The 16,669-nt window shown below is 45.0% G+C and overlaps 1 protein-coding gene across 1 annotated transcript; it reads left to right on the top strand.

Annotated features, from left to right (window-relative positions):
* The first annotated feature begins 15,216 nt into the window (after positions 1 to 15,216).
* On the top strand, positions 15,217 to 16,464 carry GPR19 (G protein-coupled receptor 19). Its single transcript, XM_065423755.1, has one exon. The coding sequence runs from the start codon at positions 15,217 to 15,219 to the stop codon at positions 16,462 to 16,464; it is 1,248 nt and encodes a 415-aa protein (XP_065279827.1).
* Positions 16,465 to 16,669: the final 205 nt, after the last annotated feature.

Below are 16,669 nucleotides of genomic sequence, written 5' to 3'. Positions count from 1 at the left end.
GCATAATTGCACTGTAACCATGCTAGACATCCTGCTGGTGGAATGATAACAGATTTCTTGGTGTGTCTCAGGTAGTTACTGGATTTGTAATCACCCCAAACACACCATGAAATCTCTTATCTACAGCTAGGCACTCACAGACCACAGAATATGCTCCAAGGAGAAAGTCCAGGCTTCACACCTAAATAAATTTAAAACAACTTTCACCAAACAAGGACACCACACCATGGAACAGATGGACACCACCCAAATGCCCTGAGAGAACCTACTTCAATACAGAAGAAAAAAAAAACCTCTGACCGCACATCTCTAGTTGCCACTGACCACCCCACAATGGAAACCCTATGGGGTATCAGTAAACAATTACAAGCCATACTTGATGGAGACCACATCCTGAAAGAAATCTTTCCTGAACTCCCCATTTCTGACCTTCAAACAACACCCCAACCTCTCCAAGCTCATCATCAGAAGCAAGCTCCCCACAGACCAGGACCCACCAACTCAAAGAGGCACCAGACCCTGCCAACACAACAGATGTAAACCCTACAGACATATCTCCACTGCTACAATGATCAATACCCCCCACCACACACTTTTCAGGATTCATGGGTCCTACACATGCCGATCACCATGTGTGGTGTACCTCATCCAGTGCACTAAATGCCCCAATAACAATTATGTGGGTGAAACCTGATAATCACTATGCTCGCGAATGAACTCACGAAGGAAAATGATAAAACACTATATCACCTCTGGGCAAACACTTTTCATACATCACTCTATATCTGACCTCTGAAGTCCTTGTCCTCAAAGGAAACCTGCACAACACTTTCAATAGACAAGCCTGGGGTCTTCAATTCATAATTCTGCTAAACACCAAAAATCATGGACTTAATAAAGACACTGGGTTTATGGCAGAGACGGGCATTTCTTTTTCTAGATACGATTGTAACTTTATTTGGCAAATTTTGAACAAAACCTCCGAACTGCTGAGAAAAACTTCTTTTATATATTCCCCATCTGTAAACGGCTTTCCGTTTTTGGCAGTGCACTGTGCAATCTTGTAACTTCCTTCTGTAGCTTGATTTTTACTTACACTTAAGCATTTAAAAGCACTGCTTTGCTTCTCATATCCTGCTACTGCCTTTTTGATCGATTCAGTCTTGTCTGCTTCGTCAAGAAAGGTTTTCTTGTGCTTCATTTCAAAATGTCATCAAACACTCGATGTGAGAAAAACAACACTTTCACAACAGAAAGCACAAACAGCACCGTCCTTCTTTTGAATAAATCCAAATGTGTCTGTCCAAGAAGGCTGAAATGAACGGGCATCTAACTTTGCTTTCTTAGGAGCTGACATTTTGTGGATCGGACACAGACTTCTCTTAGGGGAGAGTCTGATGATAGAGAATCTCCAGGTTATAGTCAGGAGCAGAGGACTGAAAAGTATAATGTAAGGGCCGGATCAGATGATAAACAGTCACATAAAAAAGAATCTGGCACATCAGAAAAAGGCAGGCTAATAAACAGGGACAAGTTTTTAAAGTGCTTGTACACAAATGCCAGAAGTCTAAATAATAAGATGGGTGAACTAGAGTGTCGTGTGATAAAGGAGGATATAGATATAATAGGCATCACAGAAACCTGGTGGACTGAGAGCAATCAATGGGACACAATCATTCCGGGGTATAAAATATATCGGAAGGACAGAACAGGCCGTGCAGGGGGAGGAGTGGCACTATATGTTAAAGAAAGTGTAGATTCAAATGAAGTAAAAATCTTAAGCGAATCCACAGGTTCCATAGAGTCTCTATGGATAGAAATTTCATGCTCTAGTAAAAATATAACATTAGGGATCTATTATCGACCACCTGACCAGGACAGTAATAGTGATGATGAAATGCTAAGGGAAATTAGAGAGGCTATCAAAATTAAGAACCCAATAATAGTGGGGGATTTCAATTATCCCCATATTGACTGGGAACATTTCACTTCAGGACGAAATGCAGAGATAAAATTTCTCGATACTTTAAATGACTGCTTCATGGAGCAGCTGGTACGGGAACCCACAAGGGGAGAGGCGACTCTAGATTTAATCCTGAGTGGAGCGCAGGAGCTGGTCCAAGAGGTAACTATAGCGGGACCGCTTGGAAATAGTGACCATAATACAATAGCATTCAACATCCCTGTGGTGGGAAGAACACCTCAACTGCCCAACACTGTGGCCTTTAATTTCAAAAGGGGGAACTATACAAAAATGAGGGGGTTAGTTAGACAAAAGTTAAAAGGTACAGTGACTAAAGTGAAATCCCTGCAAGTTGCGTGGGCCCTTTTTAAAGACACCATAATAGAGGCTCAACTTCAATGTATACCCCAAATTAAGAAAAACAGTAAAAGAACTAAAAAAGAGCCACCGTGGCTTAACAACCATGTAAAAGAAGCAGTGAGAGATAAAAAGACTTCCTTTAAAAAGTGGAAGTCAAATCCTAGTGAGGCAAATAGAAAGGAGCACAAACACTGCCAACTTAAGTGCAAGAGTGTAATAAGAAAAGCCAAAGAGGAGTTTGAAGAACGGCTAGCCAAAAACTCCAAAGGTAATAACAAAATGTTTTTTAAGTACATCAGAAGCAGGAAGCCTGCTAAACAACCAGTGGGGCCCCTTGACGATGAAAATACAAAAGGAGCGCTTAAAGATGATAAAGTCATTGCGGAGAAACTAAATGGATTCTTTGCTTCAGTCTTCACGGCTGAGGATGTTAGGGAGATTCCCAAACCTGAGCTGGCTTTTGTAGGTGACAAATCTGAGGAACTGTCACAGATTGAAGTATCACTAGAGGAGGTTTTGGAATTAATTGATAAACTCAACATTAACAAGTCACCGGGACCAGATGGCATTCACCCAAGAGTTCTGAAAGAACTCAAATGTGAAGTTGCGGAACTATTAACTAAGGTTTGTAACCTGTCCTTTAAATCGGCTTCGGTACCCAATGACTGGAAGTTAGCTAATGTAACGCCAATATTTAAAAAGGTCTCTAGGGGTGATCCCGGCAATTACAGACCGGTAAGTCTAACGTCGGTACCTGGCAAATTAGTTGAAACAATAGTAAAGAACAAAATTGTCAGACACATAGAAAAACATAAACTCTTGAGCAATAGTCAACATGGTTTCTGTAAAGGGAAATCGTGTCTTACTAATCTATTAGAGTTCTTTGAAGGGGTCAACAAACATGTGGACAAGGGGGATCCGGTGGACATAGTGTACTTAGATTTCCAGAAAGCCTTTGACAAGGTCCCTCACCAAAGGCTCTTACGTAAATTAAGCTGTCATGGGATAAAAGGGAAGGTCCTTTCATGGATTGAGAACTGGTTAAAGGACAGGGAACAAAGGGTAGGAATTAATGGTAAATTCTCAGAATGGAGAGGGGTAACTAGTGGTGTTCCCCAAGGGTCAGTCCTAGGACCAATCCTATTCAATTTATTCATAAATGATCTGGAGAAAGGGGTAAACAGTGAGGTGGCAAAGTTTGCAGATGATACTAAACTACTCAAGATAGTTAAGACCAAAGCAGATTGTGAAGAACTTCAAAAAGATCTCACAAAACTAAGTGATTGGGCAGCAAAATGGCAAATGAAATTTAATGTGGATAAATGTAAAGTAATGCACATTGGAAAAAATAACCCCAACTATACATACAACATGATGGGGGCTAATTTAGCTACAACGAGTCAGGAAAAAGATCTTGGCGTCATCGTGGATAGTTCTCTAAAGATGTCCACGCAGTGTGCAGAGGCGGTCAAAAAAGCAAACAGGATGTTAGGAATCATTAAAAAGGGGATAGAGAATAAGACTGAGAATATATTATTGCCCTTATATAAATCCATGGTACGCCCACATCTCGAATACTGTGTACAGAGGTGGTCTCCTCACCTCAAAAAAGATATTCTAGCACTAGAAAAGGTTCAGAAAAGAGCAACTAAAATGATTAAGGGTTTAGAGAGGGTCCCATATGAGGAAAGATTAAAGAGGCTAGGACTCTTCAGTTTGGAAAAGAGAAGACTAAGGGGGGACATGATAGAGGTATATAAAATCATGAGTGATGTTGAGAAAGTGGATAAGGAAAAGTTATTTACTTATTCCCATAATACAAGAACTAGGGGTCACCAAATGAAATTAATAGGCAGCAGGTTTAAAACAAATAAAAGGAAGTTCTTCTTCACGCAGCGCACAGTCAACTTGTGGAACTCCTTACCTGAGGAGGTTGTGAAGGCTAGGACTATAACAATGTTTAAAAGGGGACTGGATAAATTCATGGTGGCTAAGTCCATAAATGGCTATTAGCCAGGATGGGTAAGAATGGTGTCCCTAGCCTCTGTTCGTCAGAGGATGGAGATGGATGGCAGGAGAGAGATCACTTGATCATTGCCTGTTAGGTTCACTCCCTCTGGGGCACCTGGCATTGGCCACTGTCGGTAGACAGATACTGGGCTAGATGGACCTTTGGTCTGACCCAGTACGGCCTTTCTTATGTTCTTATGTTCTTATGTTATGTCAAATGTACCCCTCAACTCACAGCGGGGGGAAAAATTGCGACAGATGGCATGCACAATGTCAAATCCAGTGCGCTGTCCCACATGGCATAGTATAAGCAGCAAATCAGGACTTAAAAATATCCCAGTTGCGCTGGAACAATTTTTAAGGTGGGGGTGCTGAGCTGCACCCCCACTTGCCCCTGTCTGCACCCCTCACTGCCCCAGACTGGGGCCAGTGAGCCTCAGCTGAGGGCGGCTGCAGAGCACCAAGCTGAGGCCAGGAGCAGAGCCCTGGGCTGGCGGCCAGGACCCCAGGCCAGCAGCGGGCTGAGTGGGGCCTCTGGATGGGACCCCGGCTGGCAGGGGGCCCGCGGCCGGTATCCCAGGTTTGGCAGCGGGCTGAGCGGGGCTGGCAGCCGGGACCCTGGCTGGCAGGGGGCTGGTGGCCAGTATCCCAGGCCAGCACTGGGCTGAGCAGAGCCGGTGGCCAGGACTCTGGCTGGCAAGGGGCCAGCAGCCGGAACCCCAGACCAGCAGTGAGCTGAGCGGGACCAGCATCCAGGACCCCAGGTCGGCAGCGGAGCCCCTGGGGATGGCGGCTGGGATCCCGGCTGGCAGGGGGCCGGCTGGCAGGGGGCTGGCGGACAGAACCCCAAGCCGGCAGCAGAGTGCCACTGAAAATCAGCTCGCATGACGCCTTTGGCACACCCCTCTTCTACCCTATCTAACATGGAATGGCCCTAATTACCATTCACATACTTTTCTAACATGTCTCTAAAGGTTGACTCTGGGTCATTTAGCCTGCGAGCCGCTTAACCCTTTCTATTGACACCTTCTTGGCACACTTTGTATAAGATTCATTGCTAGTGTATAACAGTGGTAGCAACAATGATTTGCATGGTCATATTTTAATCAGATAATGTCACAGGCTTATTACAACAATCTGTAATCTGCTAACCCCCTTTTTGTCCTATGTCTGCAAAGGTGTTAACTGGCCACTTCACCCTGAATGGTCTCTTACAATATGTGTTAACTACTTATGCTAAACAATCTGTTCCATCTTGTATTTAGCTGTGACACTCGGAGTACCTTTCCCAGACCTGAAAACGAGCTCTGTGTAGCTCAAAAACTTGTCTTTTCACTAACAGAAGTCGGTCCAATAAAAGATATTAACTCACCCACCTTGTCTCTTTCATAGATTCATAGGTTGATCTATTCCAAGACCAAAAGGGACCACTGTGATCATCTTGCTGACCTCCTGTATAACACAAGCCATAAAGAACTTCCCAAAAATAATTCCTAGAGCATATTTTTTAAGAAAAACATCCAATCTTGATTTTAAAATTGCAAGTGATGGAGAATCCACCAAGACACTTGATAAATTGTTCTAATAGTTAATTACTTTCACTATTAAAAATTTACACCTTATTTCCAATCTCAGTTTGTCTAGCTTCAACTTCCAGCCATCAGATCTTTGCTAGATTGAAGAGCCCATTATTAAGTATTTATTCCCAATGTAGGTACATATAGACTGCAATCAAGTCTCCCCTTAACCTTCTCTTTGTTAAGCAAAATAGATTGAGCTCCTTGAGTCTATCATTAGAATACACGTTTTCTAATCCTTTAATCATTCTCATGGCTTTTCTCTGAATATTCTTCAATTTATCAACATCCTCCTTGAATTGCGGGCACCAGAACTGGACTGATTATTCCAGCAGTGATCATACCGGTGCCAAATACAGAGATAAATAATCTCTCTACTTCTACTCAAGATTCCCCTGCTTATACATCCAGAGATTGTATTAACTCTTTTGACCACAATGTTGCACTGGGAGCTCATATTCAGCTGATTATCCACTATGACATCCAAATCTTTTCAGAGTCATAGATTACAGGATAGAGTCCACTGTCATGGAAGTATGGCCTATATTCTTTGTTCCTACACATATACATTTACATTTAGCCATATATAAAATGCATATTGTTTGATTGCGCCCAGTTTGCCAAGCAACCCAGACCACACTATATCAGTGACTTCTCTTCTTCATTACTTACCACTCCCCCATTTTTTATATCATCTGCAAACTTTATCAGTGATAATTTTATGTTTTCTTCTACGTCATTAATAAAAATATTAAATAGCATAGAGCCAAGAATCAATACCTGTGGGACCCCACTAGAAACACCAGTTCAGTGATGATTCCCCATTCACAATTACATTGAGACCTATCTGTTAGCCAGCTTTTAATCCATTTAATGAATGCCAGCTTCTAGAACTGTAAGCTGCCATTCTACAGAGATGCTACTTCCTGGGGTGGGTGGGTGGGTGTGTCTTTGATTCAGAGAGATGATAATAATAGAGAGTTCTGAGATTATAGCTAGAGCGGATGACTCAGTAGTTGACGCATCAATTTTGGAATATCTAGACTCCCTTGAAGGTCAGGTTTACACTCTGACAAGATCAATTATGTTTCTATCTTAGGGTTGTTTTTTTTAAGGTTCCCATCACCTTAATGCCTAAGCACCATACAAGATTTAAATAGAACATTGAATTAGCCCGTCATCCTGGTGATAAAATTGGGTACCACGTTATTTACTACATAAGGGACTTTCAGATAAGATCTTGGCCTCTAGTTTCAAGATCTTCACAAACGGATTGCTAGAGTCAGGATACTAAACCATATTTAGGTACCAAGATAAGTGACATGAATTTCAAAAGGGCTGAGCACCCAGCAGCTCCCATTGGCCACAGGTCTTATCTGTCCTCCATGAACTTGAGAGATCCCATTGGACTATTCAGAAGAGTACAGGCTTGCCTGGATGTTCAACATTTCCCCCTCTCGCTATTAGTGTGTGCTTTATACCAGCTGCTTGCCATCCATCCCAGAAGTGGCTGCCTTTCACTGGTGATGGCTATAAATAGCTTTTTACACGATTTGGGATCCTTCAGTGTTAGATAAATATAAAATATTATTATCATTTCCATTAGAGCCACTTTTGTTTTTCCAATACTAAAGCAACAGTCACAAATGCAAGGCCAGAAAACAGAGCTGTAAACAGGGGAGTTTGATAGGAGTTCTCTTGGAGGGGAAGGGAGGAGGCTAGCCCCTGCTCCTTTGGGGGCAGAGTATGAGTTTGTGTGGGTGTTGTGTGTTTTTCTGGGAGGTTTTGGGGAGGGGTATTTTTGTTTGTTTGTTTTTCCTGTTCAATTTGTAGAGACTGGTAGGGGACAGTGTGTTGCTAGAGAGGCAGAGCCCTGATTAGGGGATGGGGCATCCCTGATTAGGGGGCAGGGCTTCCCTGATTAGGGGTCCTATAAAGGCATCCAAACAGTTAGCCAGCAGCACAAGAGCCAGTAAACAGCTGTAAACCAGGGGAGTTTGGAAGGGGGTAGGGGGGAGCATGTGGTGTTCCAGTTTTGTTTTGGTGTTTGTTGGGGGTTTTGGTTTTGGGTTGGTTTTTTTTGCTTGACAGGAGCTTAGGCGGGAAGATTATGACGGACACAGAGGCAACAGTGGTAGTGACCCAAGCAGTGGAAGACACAATGAAGATGACTGGATATGGAAGCTGTGTGATGTAAATTATCCTGGAGCGTGTACCTGAAAAAAGCTTTGATGGTATGAAGTGCCACCTGATGGAACTGATGTAAGAGAAGATCTGAGGTTTGGAGATGCAGGTGGAAACTATGGTTGAGTTTCGAAGGAGATTTGAGCAGATGATGGAGGGAAGGCAAGAGGAGGCTGAAGGGAAAAGAGTTGAGACTCGCAGATGCAAGCTGGACTGAAGAACTCGGAGGGGAGACTGCTGGATGAGGAACATGGCCACTAGAAGCATGTGACTACAAGAACCAGGCAGAGGAAAAGACCGGCTAGCGAAGGAGAAATAGAGTTCAGGAACAGGTTTGCTGATTTGGAGAAAGAAGAAGGGGCACAGCAGGCAGTAACTGAAGGTGGGAGGGCAAAGAAGAAGAGAAGAGTGGCCAGTCCTATAAGAAGAGGGGAAGAGCCAATGGAGATACCCAGAGTTCAGAACCCGAGAAGGATACAGAATGACTCGCAGAAGATTTCAAGGGAGTATAAAAGACAAGAGGACTTGCAGCCAGAAAGAACAGGAGGAAGTCCAGAGAATTGCAGCAACACCAGCAAAAGGCCAGTCTACGTGACTGGGGACTCCCTATTAAGAACAGACAGGTCTGTCACCAGAGCTGTTCCAGAGAACAGAAGGGTGTGCTGTCTAGCGAGAACTAAGATATGGGATGTGGTCCTGAGGCTGTAGAAGAACCTAACGGAAGCAGGAAAGACTCCACTGATTCCCCCTCACATGGGAACAAATGACACAGCTAGATTCTCACTGGAATGTATCAAGGGAGACTATGCCAGGGTGGGGAAGATGCTTAAAAAAATGGATGCTCAAGTGATCTTTAGTGGGATTCTACCTGTCCCTAGAGGAGGAGGGCGAAGGCAAGACAAGATTATGATGATCAACAGATGGCTCAGGCAATGGTGCTATAAGAAGGGCTTTGGGATGTTTGACCACTGGGAGGTATTCATGGACAGAGAACTGTTCTCATGGGATGGACTCACCTGAGTAGGGAGGGAAATAGACTTCTGGGATGGAGGTTGGGACAGCTGATTAAAAGAGCTTTAAACTAGAACCTGGGGGAGACGGTTGAGAATGCTCATGTAATCGCCACACCTGATTTTAACATTGAGAGAGAGGAAAATCAAGTAAGAAAGGATACAGCAATGGAGAAAGGAACAGCAGTGGGTAGGAGAATGGCCATTAAGAGGAAAGATAGTGCCAATACCAATGAAGCTAATGGTCAGGTAGGTGATACCGGCAGTAGAATGACTGTATCTAACCGGGCAAGGAATTTGGGTGAAGCCAAGCAACAACAATTAAGATGTTTGTACACCTTGCAAGGAGCCTGAGTAACAAAATGGAGGAACTAGAACTACTGGTGCAGGAACTGAAACCAGATATTATAGGATAACATAAACATGGTGGAATAGTAGTCATGACTGGAGTACAGGATTTGAAGGGTATATGCAGTTCAGGTAAGACAGAAATAAAGGGAAAGGTAGTGGAGTAGTATTGTATATTGATGAGGTAGACTGTAATGAAATTAGAAGTGATGGGATGGATAATAGAGTTTGTTTAGGCCAAAATTACTTTTGGGAATAAAGCTACACCCTTGGGCTAGTGCTTGGGGTATGCTACAGACCCCCACGATCCGATTTGGATATGCATAGAGACCTCTTTAGTATTTTTAATTAAATAAATACTACTGGAAATTGTGTGATTGAGGGAAACTTTAACTTCCCAGATATAGATTGGAGGACAAACGCTACCTATAATAGTAGGGCCCAGATTTTCCTGGATGTGATAGCTGACAGATTTCTTGACCAAATAGTCACTGAAGCAACAAGAGGTGAGGCCATTTTAGATTTGGTATTGGTGAGTAGTGAGGACCTCAAAGAAAAACTGGTTGTAGGGGACAACCTAGATTCGAGTGATCATGAACTCATTCAGTTTAAACTAAATGGAAGGATAAACAAAAATAGATCTGCAACTAGGGTCCTTGATTTCAAAAGGACAAACTTTTGAAACTTTTGATGTGAAACTCAGGCCTAGTCATGAAAGATTTCACAGCACATTTTTCTAAGATAAGGTGGGTTGGCACCAGTTTCCTGTCCAAATCTCAAATTGGGTAACTACATTCTGTCTAGCTAAATTTCCTCTGTAGTTTCAATTGGAGAAGTCATGCTTCATTCCCTTCCTAAAAACTGTACTGTAGCTGGGAAAGAATAACTGCATCGTTTGACCCAGAGATGGCTGCATTTCCGTGGCATGAAATGACATAGTGAGAGTGTTCTGCATTGCTCAGAAGAAGACCTATAGTCCCTTTTTGAAAGATGCCGAGAGCTCACAAATTCTACTAAAGTCAATGCAATTCTAGGGCACTCAACCCCTCACATGATCACTACTCTATGCACTTTCCAATCTTACACTTTCTTTTTTGCCTGATGGCTTTGCTAGGGAATTCCATCCAGCCTTCATTCAAGGCATGAAGGCTTTGACACAGCTGCATGGGGAGGATTGCTATGAAGTTAGAGAAAATGAGGGTCTCTGCAGAGCTCCAGTAGGGAAACAGATGGAGCCATGTGAGCGTAGAAAAAGATAATAAGTCTTTGACATTGCTAAACTGAGCCATGCATCTGTACTCATATTGCAGATTGTTCCAAAACAATCAATACTGACCATTGGAAACCAGTGTGTCAATTTATAGTGTGGCCTCCAAAACACACAGAAAATAATTTCACACATCTCAAAGCCAGCCAAAACATTTCCACTTATTCCCACAGCCAGACAAGAGCTTCTCTATGAAATAGCTGTGGGCTGCCCAAGAAGTCTCAGCTTTTAAGTGGTGAATTGATCGCTACATTCAACAGTTCACTGCAGCAGTTTATAACCCGGTCATGAACCTACAGGATTTATTTTTACAGTGCATCTAAAGTAGACACAAGTATATTCTCTCACTCATTCTCTCTTAGGCAGAGTCAGAGGACACAACTGAGCATAAGTTGCTGGGATGGATGGTGCTGCAGGACTGTCAGGTGCTTGTTTTAGTATTCAGAATTCGTATTCCAAGAATGTCAGTGCACATCTTCAGAATTTCACTCTACATCCATGTGCCACTGCACATGTATCCTCCTGTTACAGCCCCCAGCTTCAGAGTCTGACTCCTATAAAGACTCATGCTTTCAACTCGGCAGATCTATGGTCCTGGCCAAGATGTCAGCCCTTGCACAAAGACAAGGGTCGGCAATGTGTCCATACACAGACACAAGTTTCCGTGGTAAAAATTTTTAGATCCGTGGGGACGCTTACCTCAGGCGACTCCCTGCAAGTGGCTCCCTGTCCCTGCTGTTGCTGGCAGAGGCACAGCCAGGTGGTGTTGCATGTTGCCTCCATCCCCCTTCCCTGAGCGCTGACTCCGCGGCTCCCAGTCCATTGGCCGGTAACCGTGGCCAATGGGAGCTGCAGGGGCGGCACCTGTGGATGTGGCAGAGTGCAGAGCCGCCTGGCTGCGCCTCTGTGTAGGTGCCGGAAAGCGGGCATGCTGCTGCCTCCAGGAACTGCTTGAGGTAAGCGCCGCCCGGAGCGTGCACCCCTGACTCCCTCCTGGGCCCCAACCCCCTGCCCCAGTCCCAGCCTCAATCCCCCTCCCACCCCCTTGATCCCAGCCTGGAGCACCCTCCTGCACCCGAAACCCCTCATCCCCAGCCCCACCCCAGAGCCTGCACCCCCAGCTGGAGCCTTCACCCACCCCCAACCCCAACCCCCTCCTCCATCCCGGGTCCCCCTCTCGCACCCTGAACCCCTCATTTCTGGCCCCACCCCAGAATCCACACCCCCAGCCCAGAGCCCATACCCCCTCCCACACTGCAACCCCCTGCCTCAGCCCAGAGCCCCCTCCCGCCCCCCACCAACGTCTATCACTAAGTCTGATAATTTTGTCAAGTGTCCGTTGCGCAACATGGTGGTGCTGACCCCTGCACAAAGATCCCTCCAGAGCACACAATCCTCAGAAGTTGACTATATTTCCTGTCTAATAAAAAAGCAATAGGCAGAGACAAAGTCAGGATAATCAGAGCATGACACTAAACCTAACAGCTGGGTCCCCCTCACCTCCCAGCTTTTCACCAACTCTCTATCTTTCATGAACAGACTTTCTTCTACCGTATTCTTCCCCATCCCTATTTATAAAGTTATGTAGCTGGTACAAATATTTTTAATTCATATTTATCTTAGCGGTTAATCCTCAGATGAGGTGACTGGGGAAGGAGAAGCAGATAGTGAGGCTGGCAGCATTCTCCAGGGTGGTTTATTCCAGGGTATGGTTCTCCAGTTGCTGAAGGAAATGGTGCACAGTGGCACTAAATCCCACTCTGTCTCTCGGTCAATAACCCCACTGATACGCTCAGTAACCTTCCACACAACCATTTACTCACCCCACTAATCCAGCCCCCACCACCACAACTCACTCACCCAGTTACCACTACAACCAGTCACCCACCACACACACAACCCTACTTCCACCACTCGCTCCTCTCAGCCACCCACGTCCAGCTCCACAAAGGGACATAGGCATTGCGATGCTCAGCATCACAAGGCCTAACTTTTAGGAGCCAAGAAAGCTAGAGGATCAACACTGTGATCAACAAAGCCTGAGACAGGCACCTCCGAACGCGATCCACAAAAGCCAACATGCTAGGAGCTGCCTAAGCCAGCTAACAGGAGATACTGATGAGAGGGGGCTGTCCTCAGCCCCACCTCTCTCACAATGTTGGGCACATAACTTCAGGAACTTATCTCTGCTAGCGATCCACAGCCAGGAACACCTCTCCTGGAGTCAGGCACAGCAGCAGCTCCAGGCACCAGCACTCCAAGCACGTGCCGGGGGCGGCCTGCCAGTCCCTGCGAGGGCGGCAGTCAGGCAGCCTTCGGCGGCTTGCCTGCGGGAGGTCCGCCGGTCCCATGGATTCGGCGGCAATTCAGCGGCAGGTACACCGAAGCCACGGTACCGGGGACCTCCCTCAGGCATGCCGCCGAAGGCAGCCTGCCTGCCGTGCTTGGGGTGGCAAAAAAGCTAGAGCCACCCCTGGTCAGGCAGCTGAGGCGCCTAAGTCCATTTTTGTGAGAATGAGTCAGGCACCTGCCTCACTCTACACAAAACAACCAGAAGAGGTAGTGCAGGTGCCAACCTTATAAGATTTAGTCTAGTGATCAGAGCACTTCCCTGGCAGACCCCGGTTCAATTCCTCCCTCTACCAGAGTGGGAGAAAAGAACCTGCTACCTCTCAAGCAAGTGCAACCATTGAGCAACGAGACAGTCTGATGTGGGGCTCCCTCAGTCTTTCCGGCTGAAGCTGTTCCACTATTGATAAATTATCAAAGAATGACTAGGCCAGAGAGAGAGAGCAATAGGACAACAATGACTCTGTAGCCTGATGCTTAAGGAACCCACAGGGGAGGTGGGAGACCCAGGGTCCAGGCACCCTGCTCCAATGACTTTTTAGGGATTTATACACAGTGGAACAGCATCAACAGGAGAGACTGACGGAGCCCCCACACCAGACTGTCTCATAATTCAGTGGTTAGCACACACCCCTGAGAGGTGGGAGACCCCTGTTCAAATTCTTTCTCCCCCTCAGGTAGAGAGGGGAGTTGAACCTGGGTCACCCACAGCCCAGATGAGTGCTGTAACCACTGGGTTACAAGGTGGGCGGCGGCAGCAGCAGCACCTTCTCCTCTGGTGACCAGATTTTTGAATGGAACCAGATCTGGTAGGCAGCCTCTGAGTATGAGAAAGGCAGGTGAACACCGATCTTCCCCCGTTTTGTGGCTCACTCTTGGGCTTAGGTGGGAGAGAGGCATGCGGACACCTAGGGTGTGCCCGGAAGTAGAAACTTAGGCACTTCTGGAGCTTTTCCCTTAAAAACTTAGGTGCTGAGTGAGTTTAGGGTTACATGGGAATTTTGTGGATAACAGTAGAGCCAACCCTGGGATTTAGGGATCTAATCCCCAATATGCACCACATCACAACACACATATCTAACTCTCTCACTCACCCCTCTCAATCACCCAGCTACACACCCCACCACACACACCCTTTCTCCACCACTCCCTCCTCTCAGTCACCCACCACCACTCTTCACTCACATTACTTTGCTGATTGCTCTCCCTGATAGTGGGGAAAGGATCTTCTCTTCTTCTCCCACAGGTGGAAGGGGAGCAGGAGCTGTGGGAATCGTCTCCCTTGATCCCTTCCAGGATGCAAGAGCTTCTTCTCCTCATCCTGGAAGAGTGCAAGGAGGCTTGTTCAGCCCCATCTTCCTTCCCTGCCCATCACAAAGGGCCTGGATATTCAATTTCACATCTAGCTGTATGCCTCTCTTCCCCAGAGCCTGCAAGTCCTTGACTGCCTGAAACATGCCAGGGGAGAGAAAGGATTCAGCCATCTCTTACTGCTACTTGATTTTAAAAAAACTTGTTCAGATTAAGTGGGCTGGGCAGCAAACAGACTAGTGAAATAACACAAAGTGAGTCCATGGGCAGCTTCTGAGCAGGTTACTAATTTAGAAGTAGTTAGCATTTTTGTGCTTCCCAATCGTGGTCTCGTCTGTGTTATCTCATCTCTGCAGCTTTCTGTGCACTTACGTCCAAATGTCAGTCCTGCTGATGTTAATAGCAAAACTCCAACTGACTTTGATGGGAGCAGCATTTGGCCTTTGATCCATGAAAATTTGGGATATTGACATGAAAAATAAACAGATCTCCTCCCCACATTTGAATATAAAAATCAGTTCCTGTTTATAATCTATTCCACAGATCCCTGATGACCTGGATAGATAGATATAGATATAGACACAAGCATTTCAGCATACCTCTGTGTGTGTGTGTGTATACACACACAATATATACACACCAACACACACACACACACACACATATATATATAACAGGTGTTCCTTATATTCAAACATGGGTTGGCTATTTGTTTACTTTTCATAATAATATCCCGAAGCAAAATTTATTATTTGTTAATCATATATTTCTCTCCCCCTTTTAACAATAATGTTCCTGCTTCTGTCTCCATTCAGAGCTCAAGAGGAAAACGTGACTATGATGTTTGCCTATGGTATGGATACTAGCAAAGGTTCTTTTGTTATCCCAACAGTACTGCTACCACTCCAGAACGACAGCCTCTCTGAAACCTCTATGTCTCTGGCAAGCCATGAGATGACAGATTTATCCAAGGAACACAGAGCAGAGAGGAACAGTACTGTCTTGCAGTATGAACTGAGACCAGGGGAAATAGTAGTAGCCAGCATGGTTTTTGGAGCATTATGGCTGTTCTCTGTCTTTGGAAATTCCCTCGTTTGCTTAGTGATCCACCGGAGTAGGAGGACTCAGTCTACCACCAACTACTTTGTGGTCTCCATGGCTTGTGCCGATCTCCTCATTAGCATGACGAGTGCTCCGTTTGTGCTGCTCCAGTTTACGTCTGGCAGGTGGACACTTGGGAGCGTTATGTGCAAGCTAGTGAGATATTTTCAGTATCTCACCCCTGGTGTCCAGATCTATGTGCTGCTGTCTATCTGCGTAGATAGGTTCTACACAATTGTCTATCCTTTGAGTTTCAAAGTGTCCAGAGAAAAAGCGAAGAAAATGATTGCAGCATCTTGGATCTTTGATGCTGCTTTTGTGTCCCCAGCTTTCTTTTTCTATGGCTCCAGTTGGGACAACCATTGCAACTTTTTTCTCCCCTATTCTTGGGATGGAGCTGTCTACAGCATCATCCATCTTTTGGTGAGTTTTTTGATTCCATCCATTTTCATCATCCTATTTTACCAAAAGGTCATCAAGTACATTTGGAGGATAGGAACCGATGGCAGAACAGTCAGGCGGACCATGAATATAGTCCCAAGGACAAAAGTGAAAACCATCAAGATGTTCCTGATGTTAAATTTAGTATTTCTGCTATCATGGCTCCCTTTTTACGTGGTGCAGCTGTGGCACCCACAGGAGACAGACTACAGAAAGAGTTCTTTGGTTTTCATGGCTATCACTTGGATATCCTTTAGTTCGTCAGCTTCTAAGCCCACCCTGTACTCAGTGTATAATGCAAACTTCAGGAAAGGGATGAAAGAAACATTTTGCATGTCCTCCATGAAATGCTACCGAAGCAATGCATACACCATCACCACCAGTTCAAGGATAGCCAAAAAAAATTACGTTGGAATCTCAGAAATCCCCGCACCAACCAAACCTGTAACCAAAGACTCAATCTATGATTCATTTGACAGAGAAGCAAAGGAAAAAAAGCTTGCTTGGCCTATTAATTCGAACCCACCAAATACATTTGTCTAATTGAGTTGAATAATTATTATGCACCACTAGATCAAAGAGCTTGATCTCTTTTTTGAACAGACATATATTTAAATATTTTTGCATACAATTTAAAAGGAGACAAAATATGCTTTATTTTATTAAATGCATTGATTTTCTTGTATACGGTATTTTTTTTAATTTTAGTTACATTCTGCTTTTTGGAACAATTATCCTACAACCATGA

Source organism: Emys orbicularis, chromosome 1 (genome assembly GCF_028017835.1).
Source record: "Emys orbicularis isolate rEmyOrb1 chromosome 1, rEmyOrb1.hap1, whole genome shotgun sequence".
Taxonomy (NCBI): Eukaryota; Metazoa; Chordata; order Testudines; family Emydidae; genus Emys; species Emys orbicularis.
This window is presented reverse-complemented; position numbering and strand designations above follow the sequence as displayed.

Excerpts from the sequence above, each read along its gene's own strand:
- GPR19 (XM_065423755.1), top strand. The coding sequence starts at position 15,217 with ATGATGTTTGCCTATGGTATGGATACTAGCAAAGGTTCTTTTGTTATC.